This window comes from Hypomesus nipponensis, chromosome 5 (genome assembly GCF_054491055.1).
Source record: "Hypomesus nipponensis isolate SF chromosome 5, ASM5449105v1, whole genome shotgun sequence".
In the NCBI taxonomy this organism is placed as follows: domain Eukaryota; kingdom Metazoa; phylum Chordata; class Actinopteri; order Osmeriformes; family Osmeridae; genus Hypomesus; species Hypomesus nipponensis.
Genome location: NC_140365.1, coordinates 9,005,043 through 9,027,195, shown reverse-complemented (window position 1 = coordinate 9,027,195; position 22,153 = coordinate 9,005,043). Strand labels below are relative to the sequence as shown.

Genomic DNA, 22,153 nt, shown 5'->3' with positions numbered 1-22,153 from the left:
TGAGTATTATCAGTATGGCTTTTAAGTAAGAGACGAGATCTTTGGAAATAGCAGCCCCTATTGGGCTAATGTAGACATGAGCTGAACAGTTGAGCCAGCTACGTCTTGAGGGCAAAGGTTGGTTAGTAGCTACTACTAGCTAATGAAGATTCCGCCACCACTTAGCTACACCTCTGTCGCACTTGTTTGTTTTTGTATAAAAAGGCAACTTTCAAAAACAGGTAAGCATAGTATAGTGGTTCATTCCATCAAATAGTGTCAGTCCTTTCGCATGACTTTGCCAAATTGTGTCGTTTTCGACGTAAACAATATAAGCGATAATATACGTTAGATAAGCTATCCTGAAAGTCGAAGTCGTTTTGTCGCCACAATTATTTATCGAATTTCCTCAACCTGCTGTCACTTCGCTACTACTAGCTAGTTGTCATGCAAGTGTCATTTATGCTAACTTCTCTCCCGTACGGATTCATTAAACATTTTGCTGCTGCTTCTAGACATTTTAGCTGTACTGGTAGACTATGGTTTTAACTAGCCTAGTTATGTCAGGAATGTTTTAGTAGTTTTGCAATATTCTAGCGAGTTTGCCAAACGTTTAAGCCAAGAGGCTAACTTGAGCAGTGTAGCCCACATCCCTGGTAGTGACAGTTAATTAGCGCTAGCTGTCCCCAGACTAGGAAACGAGTTAGCTAGCATAATCCGGGACGTGTACTAGCTAGCACAGGGAGCTAGCTACACAGTAGCAACTTAAGCTTGCTAGCTAGCGTTGGCCATAAGAAATAGGTCATAGGTACCAACTGCTACTTACTAGAACTAATTGTCAAAGCAGTTATTTAGCAGTAATGCAAGTAAATGACGGTCCGCGTCACGACATGCAACACTTTTTACTAGACATTGGTTCATCGAAATGTTCTTAATATTATGTTCCTTGGCTGTGACACTGTAAAGAACTTGAAATGACCCGCGATCTAAGCGTTATCTTAGCCATTGGTGAAACTACGAATGCCGGATTTGCTCAGTCTGTCCCTTCTTACAGGCAGCGCTACTACTACTAGCTACCACACTACAACAGGAGCTGGAAAGACATGGCGCGTCTGGTTGCGGTTTGTAGGGACGGAGATGAAGATTTCCCATTCCTTGCAAGACAGATCCCTCTTTACATCGATGACACTCTCACGGTAAGAAAGTATTAGTTGAGATGATTCTGTCACACAAACTATGTATGTCGGTTGCAAGGTTTCGTAATAAATGATCCGTTTTAAAAGTACGTTAAAGGAAACCGTGTCAAAATGCACGTTAGGTGGCTAGTGTTAGCTAGATAGCAAGGCCTGTCAAGTAACGCTGACTAGCTTTAGCTTTCTAACGTTTTCCTCCAACTGGATTATTTGCCTGTGAAGTATCACTAGTTGCCTTAGTTCGACTTAACTCTGTCCATTTCATCAAGGGATCTGCATTGTTTAAAATTGTGGAGATATGTTACTGAGCCCTTAATCTATACTCTAACTGTAAATGTAAAGGGACTGCTATCAATTCCCATAATTAATTGTATTCGTCTCTTCTCCATTTGAAGATGGTGATGGAATTTTCGGACAGTGTCATGAACCTGGACAGTCACCAGATCAACAGCTCTCAGATGAAGCAGTTTGTCCAGGTGAGTGAGTGGGCTCCATGGCACCTAAGGGGGTGCCCATCCTCAAGAACAGGGATGTCTTCGCCGTAGACTCCCTCCGTCAACGCCTCGACCGTGTTGTAACCGAGTGCTTTTCGCCACAGTATCACAGCATGTTGAAGCAACAGGAGCTGAACGTAGCCATGATGGTGACGTCTAGGGAAGTGTTCAGTGCGCTGACCCAGCTGGTGCCGTGTGTGGGCTGCAGAAGGAGCGTGGAGCGCCTCTTCTCACAGTTGGTGGAATCTGGGAATCCGGCGTTGGAGCCCCTCACTGTGAAACCTACAGGAGTGCTCTCTGCCACCAAGGGTTGTGTGTCAGATGCCAGGAAGCTCTTCACCCTCTTTTATGTCCACGGGTAAGACCACTTAGGCTCTTAGGGCGCAGGCTCGATACACCCAGCTTTCTGAAGATGATACATTTGAAAGAATTGTTGTTTAAGATTGAAAAAAACGCCTATTTTATTGGAGAATAACTCCATGTCTTTGTCAATCAGGGAAATATTTGAAATCGAATGCTAACGACTGATCCTGTACCGTTGTATGTTCCACAGGTCAAAGTTGAATGGGATGATCGATGCCATTCCGAAAAGCAAAAAGAACAAACGTTGCCAGTTGCACTCCTTAGACACACACAAACCCAAGCCTTTAGGGTGAGTTCTTTCTATTCGATTTTCCATAATACATTCACATGAACAAGATTTCACTCATGTAGAAAAGAATCTGTTCCCGAGACCTGAAAGGAAAGCTAGTTCGTCCCTGTCTTTCTAAGATGCTTTTTGCTAAACATGTGCTGTGATGCAGTGTGTGCAATGGGATATCTTTATGAATCTGTAGAGAAGGATGCTCTGTGAAAGCGGTAGGTTTAGAGAAAGACAATGGAGGAGCCAGGACAGACAACAGATGTAGCATCGGGTTTCACTTTGGACCGTTTCAGTTCCCCAGCAGGTAGGCAAGCACAGTGTGTTCACCCAGAAGGACTTAACATCAGATAGCCTTAACACCAGTCATGGAATATTTAAGGTCGTGGCTATGAAGATGTATTTTTGTTTGTTTGTTAGTTGTTGAGTTGAACTTCTTCCTAGCTGAGCGTGCAGTGTACTGTATGTTGAGATGCCGTGTTTCGGGGCTGAGCCGTCCTCATGACGAGCCCTGGGTGTGATCACAGGGGAAGCTGGATGGACGTGTGGGAGCTCATGTCTCAGGAGTGCAGGGATGAGGTGGTCCTCATTGACAGTGCCTGTCTCCTGGAGACCTTGGAGACGTACCTGCGAAAACACAGGTAACCCTTCACCCTGGTCTGATTTCCCCCTTCAGGGGGTTGGTTTCCACATTTTTTAAAATCTTTGTTTTCCATTTCAGTATTTTCTAGTTTGCCGGGTCATCTCCCTGTTTCCTTGCTTGAATTTTTCCTCTCTTTTTTTTTTTTTTGCGTGGCAGGTTTTGCACCGACTGCAAGAACAAGGTACTGAGGGCGTACAACATTTTGGTGGGGGAGCTGGACTGCAGTAAAGAGAAGGGCTACTGCGCCGCATTGTACGAGGGGCTCCGCTGCTGCCCGCACGAGCGCCACGTCCACGTGTGCTGCGAGACCGACTTCATCGCCCACCTCCTGGGCCGGGCCGAGCCCGAGTTCGCAGGGGGTTACGAGTACGTAAACCCTCCCCGCCAGCCCGCCGATCCCTCGTTTGTGTTGCCGTTGTCGACCTGTTGTTTCTTGCCGGGGCGGCCGTGTCGTTCCGCCACACGGAGCGTCTGACGTTATGCTCTCCGCTCAGGCGTAGGGAACGTCACGCCAAGACGATTGATATCGCGCAGGAGGAGGTGCTGACGTGCCTGGGGATCCACCTCTACGAGCGTCTCCACAGGATCTGGCAGAAGCTCCGGGCGGAGGAGCAGACGTGGCAGATGCTGTTCTACCTGGGCATCGATGCCCTGCGCAAGAGCTTTGAGGTGGGTGCGATCGCCGCTCGGCATTGCGCGTCCACCGGAGGGGGCACACGCGTCGGTCGAGGCGCGCCGCGCCCGTTTCCGTCGGGGTTTGGCCCCGTCCGCGGGCGGCGGATCGGCGGACCAGATGTGTGCCGTACGCTTTATCCGCCGCTCTTGTGCCTTTTTTTTTTCTCCCTCCAGATGGCGGTGGAGAAGGTGCAGGGGATCAGCCGTCTGGAGCAGCTGTGCGAGGAGCTGTCTGAGGAGGAGCGGGCCAAGGAGCTGAAACAGGAGAAGAAGAGACAGAAGCGCAAGAACAGGCGCAAGAACAAGTGTGGCTTCGACGTGTTGGAGCAGGAGGCCGAGGGCCCGGACAAGGGTCTGGATGAGGTAATCCTCCCTCCCTCTCTCTCTCTCTCTCCCTCTCTGTCTGTCTCTCTCTCTCTCCTATTTTGCAGGTTGTCCTGTGTGGCTGGGGAAATGTTTGGGAGACTGCTTTCAAGAATCGATGGTCATATCGGAGATCATGAGCGAAATATCCCCGCAGCCTTTCATAATGCCAATGATCAGATCCAAGGCATCCTTATGTTGCTGTTGTGCCTCTCAACATGGTGACCAAGCAGCCCCTTCCACGCATAGACCACCGTTGAACGGTCGTAGCGCCTGGCTTCCTTCCTCCTCAGCACGAGTACCCAACACGATCCCTTTTCTCTGTGGGCCTGCAGGGTCCTTTGGGGTCTGCTGAGGGAGGCTGCAAGGCCTGCGGCAGCCCGGAGGAGCAGAAGGCGGCGGCGGCGGCGGGCCGCGTGGAGGTCATCGTCACCAACGACAGCACTTCCTGCAGCTGCCCGGACGGCGCCGTTCCGGGCTCGCCCAAAGTCAAGAAAGGTAATGCTGCCCATCAGCCACCACCCAAGACCAATCCCCACGCTCACGGTAAGATCCACCCCACCGGTGCCTTTCGTTTTGAGGTCGGTAGCACCATGTCGCTTGGGCACACTGAGCTGATTACAGCTGCTTCCCCCCCCCCCACCCACCCTTCTCCTAGGGTTGTCTCCTCACAGCAACGTGAGTGACTGTGGCTACTCCTCCAGCATGGAGGGCAGCGAAACCGGCTCGCGGGAGGGCTCTGACGTGGCCTGCACAGAGGGGATCTGCAACCACGACGAAGCGGGTCAGTTTAGGAGCTCCCCCAACCCCCACCCTCCCAAGTGTCGTTGTGTGTCGTCCGTGACGTAACCTGACCTCGCCAGTCCCCATTCTCACGGGGGGGAGTCTCCTCTGTAGGTGACTACTCCTGTGGCCACCGCTGTGCCGAGGACAAGGAGGAGGATGGAGTGGACAGCTGCGTGGAGTGCTGGGCCATCTCTGAGGGAAACACTAAGGGCAAGAACAAGAAGAAGAAAAGAAAGAGCAAGGCCATGTGCAGTGATCAGGTGAGGAACTCGGGAAAGATCGCAATGGCTGAAATGTCATAAGAGGGTTTTTTTTCCCCCTGACTTGACATTTCTTTTTCACCAATGTGTTTGGCCTGTTTGTCAGGGTGTGCCTGATGGTGGTGTGCCAGAGGGGAACAGGAAAGGGCTCGGTGCTGCCTCTCCGCACACGTGCAGAACCAAACAAACATGCAGCACTTTATGCTGTGAAACGTTTGCTAGCATTGCACTTCAGTTGCCGTGGGCGGAGCATCGAAAGAGCATGAGCCAATATCTGGGCCTCCCAGAGGCCATGTTTGGTCAGTGGGACACCAGTGCCAATGGTCTTATGGAACTTCTGGTAAGTAAAATCTTGAATATCAAATCTGCAATATAATATTAGAATGTAAATATTTTGTAATACATTATTATTATTATTATTAATCATAATAATTAAGGTGTTAATAACAGATCTGTTAAAGTATTAATTGTATTAATAATCTATGAACTGCAATATGGGAACCAAATTGATTGCAACCATGTATGTGTTTTCCCTGGAAGTAATTGTGCATTTTAGGTTTGCCCAGATAGTTTATAACCAAGAAGACCTTTCAATATAGAAATTGATTGAAGTAAACCGTGCCTTGGTTGTGAAACAGGACGACTCTGAGGTGACTTCAGATGAGGAGAACTGCCTCACACAGGATGAAATCCAGGCGTTTGTGAAGAACAACAAGTCTTTCTACAACAACCGGGATCAGTACCGGCAGCACCTGAAAGAGAAATTCACCAATTACTGCCTCTCCACTGAGCAGAGTAAACCAGTTTGTGGCGCAAAGTGGTTTGCCACCGCCACCGGTATCAATTAGTTGCCCACATGAAATCTTTGTACTGGAAAACACTCATTATTACCACTGCTGCGCCGCCTCTGAAGAGAGAAACTTCAGAAGTATGATGTGTTGTCTTGTTCCCAATTTTTTCGCACCCTTTTGTTTAAAGTAAATGGGAATTGTTTTCTTTTCTATGTCAAACTGTCTCCCTGTCACCTATTCCCCCCACTATCTTGCCCTTCTCCTCACCCCTCTGCCCCCTCCCTGACCAAGCCCAGCTGTTATTTCTGAACTGGTATGTAGGGCTGCTGGTGAGAGCACAGTGGATTTTGATAATCAAGCTTGCAAAGCTGTGACATTAGGGTTAGATGTTGATAGTCTTATGTTGTTGTTTTTTTGCATTTTCTATTTTGTTCCACATCCAGTGACGCATCATTTTAGTGGCAAAAGTTGTACCAATTCCAATGTGTACAGAAATGAAATTATCTGAATATAAAGATTTTACAGAAAATAAACATCCATTTATAACGAGATGGATGAGAAGTTAAGAGCGTTATGTGCAAAATTTACTAAATAAAGAATATTTATTAATATGCATTACACCGTTGTTTAGATTTTTTTTATTATAGGTCGGTTTAGTCTTCCATGTGCAAATTGACAAGTCATCCACAATGCCGTTGTCAACAAGGCGCCAGTAGATGGCAATGTTAGACAAGTTTAGCCCGTTCTTGGTTTCTCCTTATCATTACAGGAGTTATTTCAGAGACTACCGGAGAATTCCATTTCTGAAAAGCATTTAGTTTCAATATTGCCATAATTCTGTTAAATGTTTTCTACATCTCAAACCTTAATTATACAGTATTAATACCTTATGTAATATATTTTCAACAAACGTTATTTTAATGAGATATACATTATATTTTTGCCTGACATCCAAACACTTCATAAATCATCCAAACATCTCTAAATGAAGAGATATGATGTCTTTGCTGAACAGTAATCTACTCTGACCAGAGGCCCTGAAAAAATTACTGCTTATCACCGCGAGACCTGTATAAATCAAGTGGGAGGTGATGTCAACCAAACACATAACCAAACGGTTGCCATTTAATATTTAATCCCGAGCGCAGGGATTGGGGCTTCCGTATACGGTGGTTTTTCCTGGATGCTGCGAAAGCAGGATTAGGGAGGGCTGAATGGTGCTGCAGCACGCCCCATATAACACTAAGTATAGTGACTAGTTTGGACAGATAAACATTCGCCGGTAACCGATTGCTGCCGCTTTCACTGCGACAGGTTTGTAAAAGTATAGTGTTTGTCGTTGATAATCCTCCGAGATGGAGCGCTGGAAAGGCAGGGTAGCTCTCGTGACAGGAGCCTCGGTCGGGATTGGAGCGGCTGTTGCACGGGCACTTGTCCAACAAGGCATGAAGGTTGTCGGATGTGCCAGGAACGTGGACAAGATAGAGGTAAGATCATATTAAACTATGCTAAGTGACGAAACTACACTGTACACTCATATTTGGTAACCAACATTAGCTTGTTCTTAGGGTTAATGGAGGTACACCGCAGATCAATTTGGGGTTGTTGGAGAGCTAGCTGTCTTGCTAGCCACCACCTCCAGGCTGCAAGATTACCAGCTAGCTTCTTAGCTAATAAACACAGTGATTACTTCGATGCTCTTCATGCAGATCACAGTAGGCTACTTAACAGTGTAGTTATATATCCGACCTATGATTCAAAGTGACGAAATAAGGATAAAAGTTGAACGTTTACATTACACCATGAGCTTTCCCAACAATTACACACAACAAGTACATTTGTAAAATAAATCCTTGTATACATATATATTTACAGGAATCTGTTATAAACTATTCATGCTCTTGTATTTTGGGCTTTTTCACATAATGCTACATTAACAAATAAACAAACTGGCTTATTTGTCAACATGACATAGTCATGCACATCTTGAATATATTTATATATATATATACACACACACATAAGATCTGAAAACTGTGGGCGGGTTATTTGTATTATAGTCTTATCTTGATTGTGCAATTGATTTAGCCCTCCCCCCATTCGCTAATCACATGGCCCCCTGTCAATCGTTAACCTCTAGATTTTAGCCCCTGTCCTTGACTTTTGCAAGACTTCACAGCAACTTAGCCTTCAGAATCAATCAGCAATTACAATGTCAAACTGGTCCCAGGTTTACTGCAAAGGAGGCCCAGCTATCCTCAACTTACCACTTATAGTTTGTCTGCTGAGTAGATCGTTACTTTTTTCTTTGTTGTAAGGTTGGACTTTTAATGTAAGGGGAATTTTCTCATTGAAAAGAATGACTCCGATCGTTGGAGTCACGTGTTCAAGAATATATTTTAGCAGTACGCTGTGTACTTGGATGTACTTTTATAAACTCCGCTTTTTATACCGAGCTTTGATTTATACACATGCAAACTTATTTTGGACAAACATTTGGCCAGCCAAGAGGAAAGATGTTAGATTGTGTGGTTGAAGGAAAACCCTGGCTTTCAACGCCCCCTCTCTGAGACTGCATCAGTTGTAAGAGGCCTTTGAGAGTTGTCTGGGTTAAAACAGAGGGGACAAGGCTGGCATTGTAGCCCCTTGCCATGCTCACTGTGGCCTGCAGTAGTAGGGCCAAACCGGGAATACCGAACGTGGGGGTTCGCGAGTGTCCATCACCATGCAATTGTTCTCAACTTCCCCTCGGTGCTCTTTCACAGGAAAATACGATGATTAGTCGAAGCCTACCATGTACATATCCCGAAAGTCGTGTGCTCCGTGATGACAGACAAGACATGAAATAGGATCACTTCCATGAATGAAACCATATTGTATGTCATGCTGTAATGTCAAGCAATTTCCTGTATAATAGGAGCTTGAATGAGCTGGAGAGGAAACTTGACAGAAGTGCCTCAAAAAGGAGGGGGGAAAGGGGACGGCAGTGAGAGACTTGTATAGTCGCCCTGGGCTGCCTGCAGGAATTAAAGAAGGAGGGAGGGAGGGAGAGAGAAAGAAAGGGAGGGGATGAATTGGAATGGAATGGCAACTTCCGAGAAACCCCAACCAGAAAGCTAGCCAGATTGCAACAAACACTTGTAAAATGTTTAGGGGAAAAAAAAACCTGGCCTCTTATTTCCAAACCTACAGTAACTAGTGTACCTATACATTTCACATTGAGATTTGTATCTGTATCCAAAGCAACATACTGTACATAGTTACCACAGAAAGGACCAGTTCTACGACTATATTATTGTCACGCTTAACTTAGCATAGCATAGCATACTATATCCCCCTGTGCTTATTTTGATTCTGTTTCCGGTAGAACAGGTAAAGCATAGTCACCTTGTTCCAGGTGCCCTAACTGTGATTCAATGGCTTACATTGAACATCTGTAATATCAGAACAATCACGGTGATTAGGCGAGCGAGCAATTCATTCAAGTGATTAAAATAAAACATTCCGCAATGCAGAGGGCCTAACACAATCCTAAACAGTTCATCGACTGAGTCAGATCAAGTACTACAATGCCTTTATCTCAGCTGGCCGAAGCCACCACCTGCTTTTATTGTTTTGTACACAGGCGTAGCCCCAAGTGTGTCGGGCTGCAGTGTGTAACTGTGTGGAGGTGGCGTGTGGTTGGCTCTCAGCAGTGTTCCCGTGGGGAGGAGGGGCGGGTGCCCCCCCACGGAGAAGGAGGAGGGCGCCTGTCTTTTTATCTACGAGTGGCTGTACTTTGGGCTCAGCCAGTTCTCAGAAAATGTCGGCGGACCATGGCACGAAGCAGGTCCCGCCCCAAGGATCACCGTGTCATCTTTGGATCTGGTGCGAAAAAAGGGGGAGGGGCGGGGTGGGGAATGGAAAGACGGGTCCCAGTCCCAGTTTGTTTCCTCTCGTTTCCCCTCCTCCTACCCTTCCCCCAACCCCCCCCCCCCCCTCCATATTTTTATTCATTAACATAGACGATACAAAACATAAACTATTTGCACCGTCATTCCCGTCGAAAATGACCCGTAACAATGCCCCCGACCCCTGTCTCTTCTGCAATAGCGCTGTCCCTTAGCTACAGTTAATACTTAGGTTAGATGATAGCACTAGTTCACTATCAGATTGGCCTGCTTCAGCCCACTTCAGTAATGTTTGCCAGTGTTGTGAGAAATGTTTGTGTCCCGGGGGAAAACTTGCTGAGATGAGAGAAGGTGTGAGTGGTGTTTATGGACTCCATAGGTTGTGGAGACATCAAAAGTCGAAAGCCGACCGAAGGTGTTAACGGGTAGCAATCTACCGGCTTTTCCTCGTGGAACCTTGTCTATAATTCACCCTGGAGGAATGCATTTGACCCGACGGCCAACTTTTATTTAGCTTTTTACAACACCACAGAGCCCCATAAATCAGGCCATACTTCTTTCGATTCCCTTTTGTGATCGTGTCAGTCTGTCAGCAGAGCTTTGGGCCCGGAGCGTGGTCCGGATCATCATTGGTCCTGAGCTAATGCTCGACTTAGCCATCGAGAGCCATGTTCGACGGGTTTGTTGAGTCATTGCTTGTCCAGTTGGGTAGGGATTGGCTGGCCTACATTTGAGATTATAAAATTGTATTATGTCCCCCCCCCAAAAAAAATCCATTAACGGCCTCAGAAAAAGTTAATCCATTTACCCTTTTAGGTCTGGAGTTATCCGCAAAAGTGATGTCACCTTACTCAAAGAGAATCACCGGATTCGTCGGTGACGGACAAAGTGTCGTTTCTTTGCCTGCGTTTAGAAATAGACACAGCAATGCAGATGCACTACAATGCGTCATGCCAACGGGAATATTAGGATTCTTCCCAGGCTTAAGAGTTAAATGCGCGCCCTGGGGGGTGGAGGAACTGTACTCCCTCATGCCCAGGCAGACACCAAACCGAGAGTCCTCCTTTGACTCACCCTTCATGCGGTGGTAAACGTGCGCCCGGCAGTTTGGGAATTTGAGTCCCGACCCCGCGGTCCAGTTCATCGTGTCTGTGAGAGACTGTCACTGTGGTGCCACTGGAGTGACGTGCCACCACCTCCCCCCTCCCCCCCCCCCCCCCCCCCCCCTCCCCCTGCTTTTTTGAGGGGTTCTGGGCCGCCGGCCAGCGCACGGCTCTCGCCCAGCGAGTCGTTTCCCCCCCGGCAGGACTTTGAAGTGGGTCAGGCTAGCGTGGGGTGACCACTCTTTGTCTTCCACCTTTCTTAGTCTGTCTCGCTCCCCTTTGCGTATTTTCTCCTTCCACTCTTTCGTATTTTCTGTCTCTCTCTCTCTCTCTCTTTTCTCCAGTCAGTGTGTTTGCATTCACTCAGGGGGAAAGATAATGAAACCATGAAAAAAGTGCTGGCTCTGCTTGTGACCGACCTGCACTGCAGGTATTCCATGTGATTCTGTCCCAGGCTCATCTGCTCATTACTTATTCATCGACTCTTGTCTGACCCCCCTGGTGCTTTTCCACTGACTTGATTTTCCATTTTGGCCATAAGCTGATAAATCACTGCCTCCGTCACCACTTTCCCATATGGAAACTGTTGCTGTGTCAGAGACAATCTCCCTTGGCGCTTACTAAGCATCTCTCTCACGCCTTTCACTGTTTGGAATTGAGTTACCACTCAGCCAAGTTAACCATTATTTGCTCGGGAATACAAATCCTCGTGTTGCTGAGCAGGTTTCTTTTTTTTAATTTTTTTTTTTACATCCCACGCCCCCTTTACTGAAACCCTGACAATAGCTGGATCAATGACAGAGACAAGCTGCAGTGGTGCATTATGACACCTCTCCTCCTCCCCCCCCCCCCCCACCCCCCCCCGCCCAGCCAGCTCCACGTCCAGCTGACCGTCCATAATTACAGCCGCGTGGGCGTGGCTGCCCGCTCCCCCCCCCCCCCCCCCCCCCCCCGGGATCGCAGAGGTCTCGCACGGCAACAACACTCCCGATTGGTCCGACAGCCGGCTGACCCCTGAGAGCCCTCCCCCCTGTTCTCCCCCCCCACTCTGGGCTGTGAATGCCGTGCTAGTCAACTGGAGATTCAGCGAGGGAGGAGGGCGGGGGGATAAGGAGAGACTTCCTGTCTCGTGTCAGCAGGATGGCTTGTCTGTGTTCACGCTGCGGAGCCGTCTCGGCCGTCACTGCCTGCCTGGCTTTGTCTCTCTCTCTCTCTCTCTCTCTCTCTCTCTCTCTCTCTCTCTCTCTCTCTCTCTCTCTCTCTCTCTCTCTCTCTCTCTCTCTCTCTCTCTCTCTCTCTCTCTCTCTCTCTCTCTCTCTCTCTCTCTTCTCTTTCTTTCTTTCTCTCTCTCTCTTCTCTCTCTCTTTCTCTCTTTCTTTCTCTCTCTCTTTCTCTCTCTCTTTCTCTCTCTCTTTCTCTCTCTTTCTCTCTCTTTCTCTCTCTTTTCTCTCTTTCTCTCTCTCTCTTTCTCTCTCTTTCTCTCTCTTTCTCTCTCTTTCTCTCTCTTTCTCTCTCTTTCTCTCTCTCTCTCTCTCTCTCTCTCTCTCTCTCTCTCTCTCTCTGTGTGTGTGCGGCTGTCTGTCTCACCCCTCGGGGTGCAATGGCCGTGTCCTGTTCCTTATGGCTTCGGCTGACAGTTTATTTATCTAGCCTTTCTGCAAACGCTCTCCTGAGGCAGCTCATAGGGAAAGGGGAGAGAAAGAACACACGGGGTCAGAAGAAGCACCCTCATTCTGCGGAGGCTGTAATCACATGGATGCCTGTGGTTCAGATGGCTGTGCGTCGGACAGGCTGAATTAGGCCAGGCTGGATCACAAACACAAAGACAGGCTCGGTTCACCGAGTTCTCCGTTTCAGGAAGAGGAGGGGGATATGGATGAGGAATAGAAATATAGGCCCTCTAATTGGATTGGTCTGTATAACCGAGGCTAAATCAATGCACTGCATTTGATGCTGAATGCTTCAAGGCTTTCTACCTCCAGTGTTGGCAGCTGTGAGTATTGAGTGGAACAGTAGCGTTGAATAGGCTTTGGAGAATATTCTTTCGTCTCCCGTCTGTAAGCGCGACCACAGTGTTTCTCGTAGTCTCGACTAACAATCCGCAATTCAGTGACTTTCTCCAATGAGATGTTCCTCCACCAAAACAATCCTCCACCTAAGTGTTCCTCCACCGAAATGTTATTCAAAGGCTCCCTGCAATCAGTCCCAGCTCGATGATTTAGTTCTGAGTCAGACGTGGGTGAAGGGGTGGTCATTCAGAGGGGCGGGGCTGCGTGTGGCCCGTACGCAGCCCCGCTCTGCTCTCTGCTCGTCTTGCGTGTTAGCACCAAACACGTGGCATGCTGCACTCCTGCCTCTAGGCAGCTGTGGCCCGCAGAGAATGGCGTTGGGACTGCCGTGTAGCGTGCAGGATCCACGAACCCACTGTTACCTCACGCGCTGCCGGTGGTGGTGGAGCGCGTTTAAACACGCACGGGGCCACCAGGGTTCACCGCGACCTTTCCGCGACCCGCCGGCATCCGCGGATGCTGAACTCCTGGAGAAGGGCGGTGTCGCATGGCGTCGACATTTGGTTTGTTCACCGGGGCGGACGGCGGCTGCTGCGTGGCAGCTGGGTATCTCTCGCTCGCTCTGGCCAGCAAGCCCCCCCCCACCTGCCCCCCCGTGGCTCCTGGTGACAGGCCCAGTGAGAGTGCTGGTCCCCGGGGGCCCCAGAGGCCTGGCGTGACAGCGGGAGGCGCAGGATGCATGCTTGACACACTTCAAGCCGGCGTCACCTGCTGATATAACCTGTCACGTGAGGCTGAGCAGACAAAGTGTGTGTTGCGTGTGTGTGTGTGGGGGAGGAGGGGAGGGGGGAAGGAGGGCACTGGTCCTGCGAAGAAGCTCTTCCCTGACCCCACCGGGCCCAGCGCAAACCCCTCAATGCGTCTCGTCACCAGGTGATGGACCTCGGCGCCCGAGGACAACGGGCAGGGCAGACCTTTGGATTTGGGGGCAACGTTTCCTTTATTGCCCCCCCCCAATCTTCTTCTCCAATATATGATCGGCCATCATCGGAATAGCCTGGCTGAGACTGGCTGGGACTGGCCCGCCCTCTTTTTTCTGATCACAGGTCAAGCTCTCTTCCTGTCCACATTCCCGCTCTGTCTCCGCAGCTAAACAGAGATCCCGCCGCGCCGGGTGACCCGGTGTGGCTCGACGCCCGTCTCCCGCCGCCCCGCCCCTCGCCGGGGTCGCGGCGGGGTCGTCGTCGCTGCCAGGCTTTCGGGCCAAACGTCGGTGGGCTTTCACCTGTCATCAGACGGGACGTTTGACCGTCGCCGCGTTTCGCGTCCTACGTCTCTCAATCGACGTTGCCTCTCGGTCGGCGTCCGGGCTTTTGTCGACGTTAGACGTTGGGCCCGTGTGCGTCGTCAGAAGGCTGGGGGTGTCAAAGCGGGCGTCGATTGGACAGGGGGGGGGGGGTCTTTTTAACAGACAGTTGCTGGTTCCTCCATGCAGCACTATCTCGTAGGTGGGTAGGTATATAGTGCAATAAAGACCTGTTCCCAACTGAACCTTTGGACCGTTCTGGGTGGAAAGTGTGTTCCCGTAGTTCTCGTTTCCTGGGCAGAGCTTCCTCCTTCGCTGTACATCCTTTTATACAGCCTCCAATGGGGCTGGCCCATACACGATCTGATAGCGATGTTCACTGTCTGTTTGACCCGGAGTTGTACCTGTTTTGTAATCTTTTTTTTTCCCCGTGTTCACGCAAGCGGAAGATTAGATGAGCCGAAAGCTGGCCTCGATGAAACGTGCATTTTGGAGAGAAAAATCTCGGCTACATTTCCTAAACCTGAAACGTATCGAGACTGTTACGCTGCGGAGAGCGGGTGGACCTCGTTCCAGGACCGGACTCCCTCCGCTTTTAACCGCACCTCTCTCATTCAAACACACGCGCACACACTCACACGCTTGCGAGCCCCTTGCTACACTCATTCTTATCTTCTGTCTCTTTCTTTTCGAATCTGCGGTTTCCTCATGGCCTTGGATCCTTCCTTCCCCGTAGTCCCTCCCTCCCCCCCTTTCACCCCCCCCCCTCTTTTGGAGCGCGACACCACAGGCCCCAGTCATTTAGGATGACAAATCCAGTGTGACAGGCCCAATTGCGTTGTGCGTTACAGGTGCTCCGGAGAAGATGGCACAGGAAGGAGTGGGCCGGCAACTGAAATAGATTGCGCTCGTGGCAAGACCGTTCAGTCTGAACTCCTTGTCAACGCGCGCGCGTGCGCGCGACGGCTTGTCTCCGAAAATGAGCTGTGAGGCACACGAGCCCCTCGTTATATAACGCCTGTGGTGTCTCTGGCTCTTTCCAGTTAACCTAAGACCATTCCGGAACACTCCCTTGCTCATAGCGGCATTCATTGGCTCCCTGCTCACTAACGTCCCAGAGTCCCAGACGTCTTAACACGGCCATAGGATTTAACCTATTCCAAATACAAATAGCAAATCTCCATTTAAACACCCCAGTAAGAACCAGGGCAACGGTTCACTGAGTCCTGTTTGAATGCCTGGATGAATATCGTGAATGTGGTGCCGGAGAACATAGGTGGGCAGTAATGCCTTCTATATAGCTGACCTTACATAAGAGCCCGCTGCAGGGGTTATATAGACCATGTGTGTGCGTGCCTGCCCGCATGTTTCCGCCCTTGTGCGTGCGTGCACGTCGCATGTCGCTTTGCACACAAGACCCTGATCTATAGCGAATTGCTTTTTTTGTTGTTGTTGCTATACTGTGGATCGCTAACTGGTGCTCGTAGCTAGGCAGCCTGTTAGCCTGTTTCTGCATCACTGAGTCCCACTGAGGTTGATTCCACCTGCAGAACGTCGTTCCTCTGCTCGCTCTCTCTCTCTCTCTCTCTCTCTCTCTCTCTCTCTCTCTCTCTCTCTCTCTCTCCCTGTCCTCACATGTCAGGCCGTACTTATGTAAACTCTGAGAATGTAGCCTGTGGCCTTGAGATGCAGACCTATTTGTGTGCCCCGCGCCCGAGAGATGGGTCTCGAGCTGGTCTCTTGGCTCATGCCTGCTCCAGAGGGAATAGACGTCATGTGCTTTCTGAGTGATGACACGGCCGAGACCCCGGTGACCCCGGGGTACGGTTTCAGAGAGGACCCACACCGCTAACTCCGGAGGTCGACCCTCAATGTCAGTTCCCGTGCGTGGGTTAGACGGCAATGGATCCTTGTTGACACTTACAGACGCCTTTTTCCGGATGTTGCCGTTTGGTCGTAGCATCCTTTTATTTATTCGTCGACTGGATTGCGTGGGCTTCATGTTTGTGCCATGACCTTCGCAAAGAAGCAGTAGGCCAATTCTAAAGTCGGACCCTCGGGTTAACCTCGTTCCGACGCGAGGCTGTGCTGTCATGTTTGTTTGAGGGCTCGGTGAAGCCCTGTGTTTTGTTGTGGATGTTTGTGTGGAGCATGGGCAGCCAAAGCAGCTTTAGGTGCCTTGTGTCCGTGTCACAGCACTCCCCCCGTGCCAGGACTGCAGTATTGGCCAGTGTATGACCTCACCAGCGTATGAGCCTCTGCCAGCCCCCCCCCCCCCCCCCACACACACACACACACACACACACACACAGCAAGACTCCCTGTTCCTGGCTCCTGGTCTCAGCCAGTCTCAGCCAGTCTTCCGTTGTGGCTCCACTCACAGAGCAATAGTCCACTCTTAGTTCATTCCCTCACTCTCACAAAGGTACTCCGGGCCCAGCCTCCCATTCACGCCGGGCCCTTTTCTCTGGCCGAGGCGGGGCTTTCTCTTGCTCTGTTTGGCAATGCTGACCCATGGCGCCCCTACCCGCCCGGTGTCTGCTCCCACCCTGGTCCCCTGAGGGCTTGGCATGGATGGAGGGAGGGAGGGAGGGAGGGAGGGAGGGAGGGAGGGAGGGAGGGAGGGAGGGAGGGAGGGAGGGAGGGAGGGAGGGAGGGAGGGAGGGAGGGAGGGAGGGAGGGAGGGAGGGAGGGAGGGAGGGTGGGTCTTGGATGCTGGACTAGCGACCCTCCTTGAGACTTGCACTCCTCTTGCACTTGAACCATTGCACTGGAAATGAACATTCTATATCAACGGACATTTTTTTTGTTGTTGACCTGATAAAACAACGAGTCAGTGCCTAAACAAGGTTACGATTCACAGTGCCCTTTAATCCCGAATCTTCACCTCACGTAATGCTCTTCTCTGTAGATAATCCTGATTAAACGGTGTTGCGTAAATTCAGTTCAAACCTCTCCGGTTCTGCTACAGTAGGCACATTTGTAGTACGCGGTAGTGCGCCATTAGAGAGTGCGTGTGTGTGTGTGTCCATGTTTGTTCATGCGCCAAGACACCAGGCCGACTCAGCGGCCCCGTCCTCAGCGGCACTAATCACCCTCGTCCCAAATTCCCTGGTCCGGCGTAGGTGAGGCAGAGAGAGAGAGACAGCCACGCAGGCCTTGGCATCACTCCCTGCCAGTGCCACCATCCCCCACCCTCCAGCATCCCTGCCTCCCCCGCCCCCCTCCCCCCCCCCCGTGTGTCTGACTGCAGTCCAGACTGAGCCGTCATGTGACGGGCGCAGCTGTGCCCGCTAGGGGGATCTGTGTCGAGTCGCATCAGAGCCCCGGTCCCGGAAAACCCGTCTGACCTGGTTGTGGTTCAGCCCGGTGCAGGATGGAACCCTCCGGGCTTCAGCAGAGGAGCGAGGCCCGTTGGGAGGGGGGGGGGGGGGGTCAAAGGTCACACACCGATAATCAAGGCGTGATCGAGGTCATCGGTGTTATTTCCTAGACTTTGATAGTTCCCGTCAGACACGATGAACTGTGATTGAGGCTTGTCGGGCCAGGAAGGTTGCTTGGCACCAGCAGTGCTTGTTATGGCCTAATGCTGTACTCGACTGTTAGAACAGCGCCGGCTTTGCTTGTGTCTGCGGTGAATGTAAATATAGAAACTGTAATGTGTTTCAACGATTTAAACAACATTAGAAACGGTTGCAAATAGAGTGCCAAGAATGGGCAGGTCTGCACTCGCCGTCCATCCTGTTATGGCGCGTTTCCATTATTGATTTGCAGCCGCATCTCTTCTCAGCTAGGTCTGTCGGTGAATGGGAAGGGGCAGTTTTTTGTCTAACTTGTCAAATCAGCCTGATCCTGGACTGTTCTGTGACACACTTCCATTGAAGGCAGACTCGTCTACCCTCCATGCCAAATGAAAAGTCTTTGCCTGTCTTGGTTTTCTTATTAGCGAGGTGTGAACCTTTTCCTTGGAAAAAAAAAACAAAACACTGATGTCGTTGTTGGAAGACGTTCAAGTTGCGAGTTGTTGCAAAGTTGCCGGTTGGGGCGTCTCAATAAGACGTACGTTAAACGTTGCCCTCAACTGAGGAGGACTCTAGAATCCCAGCTGGTACCTGGAACACCCACCTCAGTTTACGACAGCACCCTTCCTCAACCAGACCTCCAGACAAACGCGTGTTTTTTGTGTTCAGACAAACAAGTGTGTTATTCTGTGTTCCTCAGACAGACACGTGTGTTTTCCTCTCTTCCTCTGTGTGTGCAGAAGCTGGCAGCGGAGTGCCAGAGTGCGGGCTACAGCGGCACGCTCATCCCCTACAAGTGTGACCTGTCCAACGAGGAGGACATCCTGTCCATGTTCTCGGCCATCAAGACGCTGCACCAGGGCGTGGACGTGTGCATCAACAACGCGGGCCTGGCCCACGACGAGCCCCTGCTCAGCGGCAAGACCGACGGCTGGAGGAACATGATTGATGTGAGCTCGCGCTCGCGCACACAATGTCAATGTTGTCCTTTTTTCGCGGGTAACATACACACTCTCTCTTTTTCTCTCACACAGACACACACAGTAATGTCAGTGTTGTCCTTTTTAGTGGCTACCATTCTCTCTCTCTCACACACACAGTGGAGCTGTTTCATTGGCCGTGAGACGAGGCTTGGTACGGTGCACAGAGGCCCACTCTAGGCATCCTGGATTTGGCCCCTTCCATTGTTTAATGTCCCTTTTAACAGTTTGATTCATTGAGCTTTTGACCCATTCAAGCCTCCCCCCCCCACCCCCACCCTCCTCCTCGCTCAGAAACTCCATCCCTCGTGAGCTGGAACATGTCTAACGCCTATCCATCTGTTGCCATGGAGGCCAAAATGAATGTGTTCGCGGGTGTATTTTTAGCCTGAGTAATCTGCACACTGACCTTGTTCAGTCCCCCCCCCCCTCCACCTAGCCGCTGTTAGGCTTTAACCTGCCGCCTTTGAAAGTCACTGTGGGAGAGGTGAGAAGATAGAGGAGATTGTCAGACTCCACTATTGACACTGCTCTCGTTAGGTTTTCGCGTTTGCCATTCACACTTGACTATAGTAATAAGCAAAAGCGTTGTTCCCCGTTCATTGTGAACAGACGCTGAATGTGGTCGTCCGGCGAGTCCAAGATCGAACTCTTCCGTTCGTCGTTTCCACGTCCTCCAATGCCGGCGGTGTTGATCTGTGCTTCGTCCCTCCAGGTGAACGTCCTAGCCCTGTCCATCTGCACGCGGGAGGCCTACCAGTCGATGAAGGAGAGGAACGTCGACGACGGGCACATCATCAACATTAATAGGTATCGAGATCAGAAACGCCGCGATACTCGGTGTGGAGCGGAAGGCAGGTTTCGAATACCGGCGACAGCGTGGACGAATTGCAGTTTGGGTATTTCCTCCGTCTCCTACGCAATGTCTTTATCTCTCTCTCTGTCTCTCTCTCTCTCTCTGTCTACCTCAGTATGGGCGGACACAGAATGGTACCCAGTGCAGACGAGCACTTCTACTGTGCCACCAAGTATGCTGTGACGGCTCTAACCGAGGGACTACGGCAAGAGCTACGACAAGCCAAGACCCACATCAGAGCCACTGTCAGTGCCAGCTCTTGTGTGTGCGTGTGTGCCGTGTGGGCGTATTGCGTGGGGGATATGGTGTGTGTGTGTGGTGTGTGTGTGTGTGTGTAAACAAAGATAACTAACTCGTTTCCGTCGGAACTCCTTTTTGGCAGAGTATATCTCCCGGAATAGTGGAGACTGAGTTTGCATTCCGGCACCACAACAGTGATCCGGAGAAGGCGGCAGCAGTGTACGAGAGTATCAAAGTACGTCTGACGCGGGGGCCCCCCCGGCACGAGCGGATTTTTGTCCTCCCCTAAACGCGAATGCTACGCGTTCACAATCGGTGACGGTTCCTTCCCCCCCCCCCTCTCTCTCCACAGTGTTTAAAAGCAGAAGACATAGCCAGCGCGGTCACATACGTCCTCAGCGCATCTCCTCATGTGCAGGCGAGTCATGCTCCCAGTCCCCTCTGTCAACATTAGCCTCTCCGAGTCAACACTCGGGAGCCCAGCTTATTGGTACAATGGCACCCGGTCAATAGGATTGGAACCGAAAACCTGATGAGTTTTAGGACCATGCGCGGAACCTCTGTTTGTTAAACTCCCCCACCCTTGTGTGCGTTGCAGATCGGCGATGTGCAGATGAGGCCGGTGGAACAGGTGTCTTAGCAACGGAGGGAGAAGCAGTCGGTGGTGCACACAGAAGCAGCAGAAACGGTGTCTCCCTAGCGACCCCTGCCGGGCAACAAGCAGAAGAACGACAACTAGAGTTGGACCGGCTATGGAGGAATGTGGATGAGGGGGATCTGTGTAAGGGAGGGCACTTCTTAACCACTACTCAATTACTACTGAGTGCTGCAACATGATCTTTGGTGTACTTGCTCAGCCTTGTTGAAACGATGCAACTGCAAACCAGGAGAGGGGGGGGTGGTTGCTCCTGTACCTTGCGGTCGTCTACGCGACCGTCACCTCAGAGGGAAGAGGATGCCATCATTTTCTTGTTTCTTTTCTTTGCTAGGTCATATTACATATCTGTTTGTAATGAGAGAACACTGCTGTTCATACATTTAATGATGATACTTATGGTTTTCTTTTTTTTAAATATATATATATATATATTATATATACGTATTTTAACGATGATTACATAGGTGGCATGTGGTTTAATACACTGTACCCTGACTAATAGATAATGCTCAATCCATTCTACCATCTGTACTTCTGTTTTAACACTTTGGGTTGGCATGGATCAGGTTTACGAAATGTTTTTTCAAAACCCACATCAACCACCGATTCAGTCAGTATGAGGGGACAGCCACAAGCACGATCCTGTAATCCCTGCCCTGCCAAGCAAATGTATTTCCCCACTCCATAAAAATATCCTGTGTGATTTTAAACGGCTTTGTACTTTAGAAAGGGTATGAAGGCAACACTTGCATCCTGTGTAGAGGTGACTAACTCTGAGTGCACTTGTATACTCTCCCCAAGTGTGTACTTACGTGATAAAGTAGATATTTCTCAATAAATGAATAAGAATTGCCTCTGTGTCATTCTTAATGACCTCCCCTGATGTTCTGCGTGTTGAGTGTGTTGTTAACCTTATCACGCCTCTGTGGTGACAGAAACAAAACACACCCATTGGACTTTGAGAAACTCTGTTTCTTTAATCTTCGTTCTCACGTTGCGACACCATGAGATTTAGCTTGTCATCCTTCCCAGTCCAATAAAAAAACCTTGTTAAAATGCCGACCTATTTTGTTGACAATAATTGTGTAATCGTCATGTGTGATTTACAGAAAGTCGTTGGTCAGATTACAGTATAAAATAAGCGTGGCGTCAAGTGCCGCAGTGTAGATTGTTGTGTATTGGTCAAAACAGACTTTTATCTCGCCAACAGCCCAAGTTACAGAATTTGCTTCACGATACATGCCATGTTATAGGTGGATCATGTGAAAACTAGCTACTGTATACACACGTAGGAGAATACAAAGTAAAACATGAATAACATGAAACGTTTTTTCATGTTTACAGCGCACGAAGTATGGTGTATTCATAACTGTTTCTCGAATTTAGTTTGTTTTTGCTTTGTTAAACCTTTCAAACTGGGGTTTTCAGTACTGTCGTTTGTATTAAAATAATAAATACATATCAAACAATCAACCTTTAATTATAAAGCACATTTAACACAATACAAATTGATCCAAAGTGCTGTACACAGTGCATTGCAAAACTACGCTATAAAACAACAATTAAAAGTTTCCAAAAACTAAAGAATAATAATGTGTTTTTAGAGTCGATTTAAAAATATCCAGTGAAGGAGCAGACCTCACATGAGAAGGGAGAGCATTCCAAAGCGTTGGCCCAGCCACAGAAAAAACCCAACCACCCTTTAATTTGTAGTGACATTGTGACACATTTAAAAGCAAGTGTTTTGAAGATCTGAGTGCCCTAGC

The 22,153-nt window shown here is 49.7% G+C and overlaps 2 protein-coding genes across 8 annotated transcripts; both read left to right on the top strand.

Annotated features, from left to right (window-relative positions):
* The first annotated feature begins 38 nt into the window (after positions 1–38).
* Positions 39–6,442, top strand: ggnbp2 (gametogenetin binding protein 2). Of its 7 annotated transcripts, none has more exons than XM_084697787.1 (15): positions 39–221; positions 1,034–1,175; positions 1,568–1,648; positions 1,771–2,024; positions 2,220–2,318; positions 2,503–2,613; positions 2,834–2,947; positions 3,106–3,315; positions 3,444–3,618; positions 3,799–3,987; positions 4,323–4,485; positions 4,646–4,771; positions 4,885–5,033; positions 5,140–5,373; positions 5,672–6,442. In XM_084697787.1, the coding sequence occupies exons 2-15, from the start codon at positions 1,083–1,085 to the stop codon at positions 5,879–5,881; spliced, it is 2,208 nt and encodes a 735-aa protein (XP_084553913.1). In that variant the 5' UTR covers positions 39–221; positions 1,034–1,082; the 3' UTR covers positions 5,882–6,442. The 7 variants fall into 7 exon arrangements, with proteins under 7 accessions (XP_084553913.1, XP_084553910.1, XP_084553916.1 ...); XM_084697784.1 differs by having other exon boundaries at positions 4,323–4,533; XM_084697790.1 differs by having other exon boundaries at positions 4,323–4,533; positions 5,590–5,762.
* A 505-nt stretch (positions 6,443–6,947) lies between these two features.
* On the top strand, positions 6,948–21,239 carry dhrs11a (dehydrogenase/reductase 11a). The gene is made up of 7 exons (XM_084698092.1): positions 6,948–7,311; positions 18,394–18,603; positions 19,349–19,443; positions 19,605–19,734; positions 19,872–19,964; positions 20,082–20,147; positions 20,328–21,239. Exons 1-7 carry the CDS (start codon positions 7,180–7,182, stop codon positions 20,367–20,369), a joined length of 768 nt encoding a protein of 255 aa, XP_084554218.1. The 5' UTR covers positions 6,948–7,179; the 3' UTR covers positions 20,370–21,239.
* The last annotated feature ends 914 nt before the right edge of the window (positions 21,240–22,153 follow it).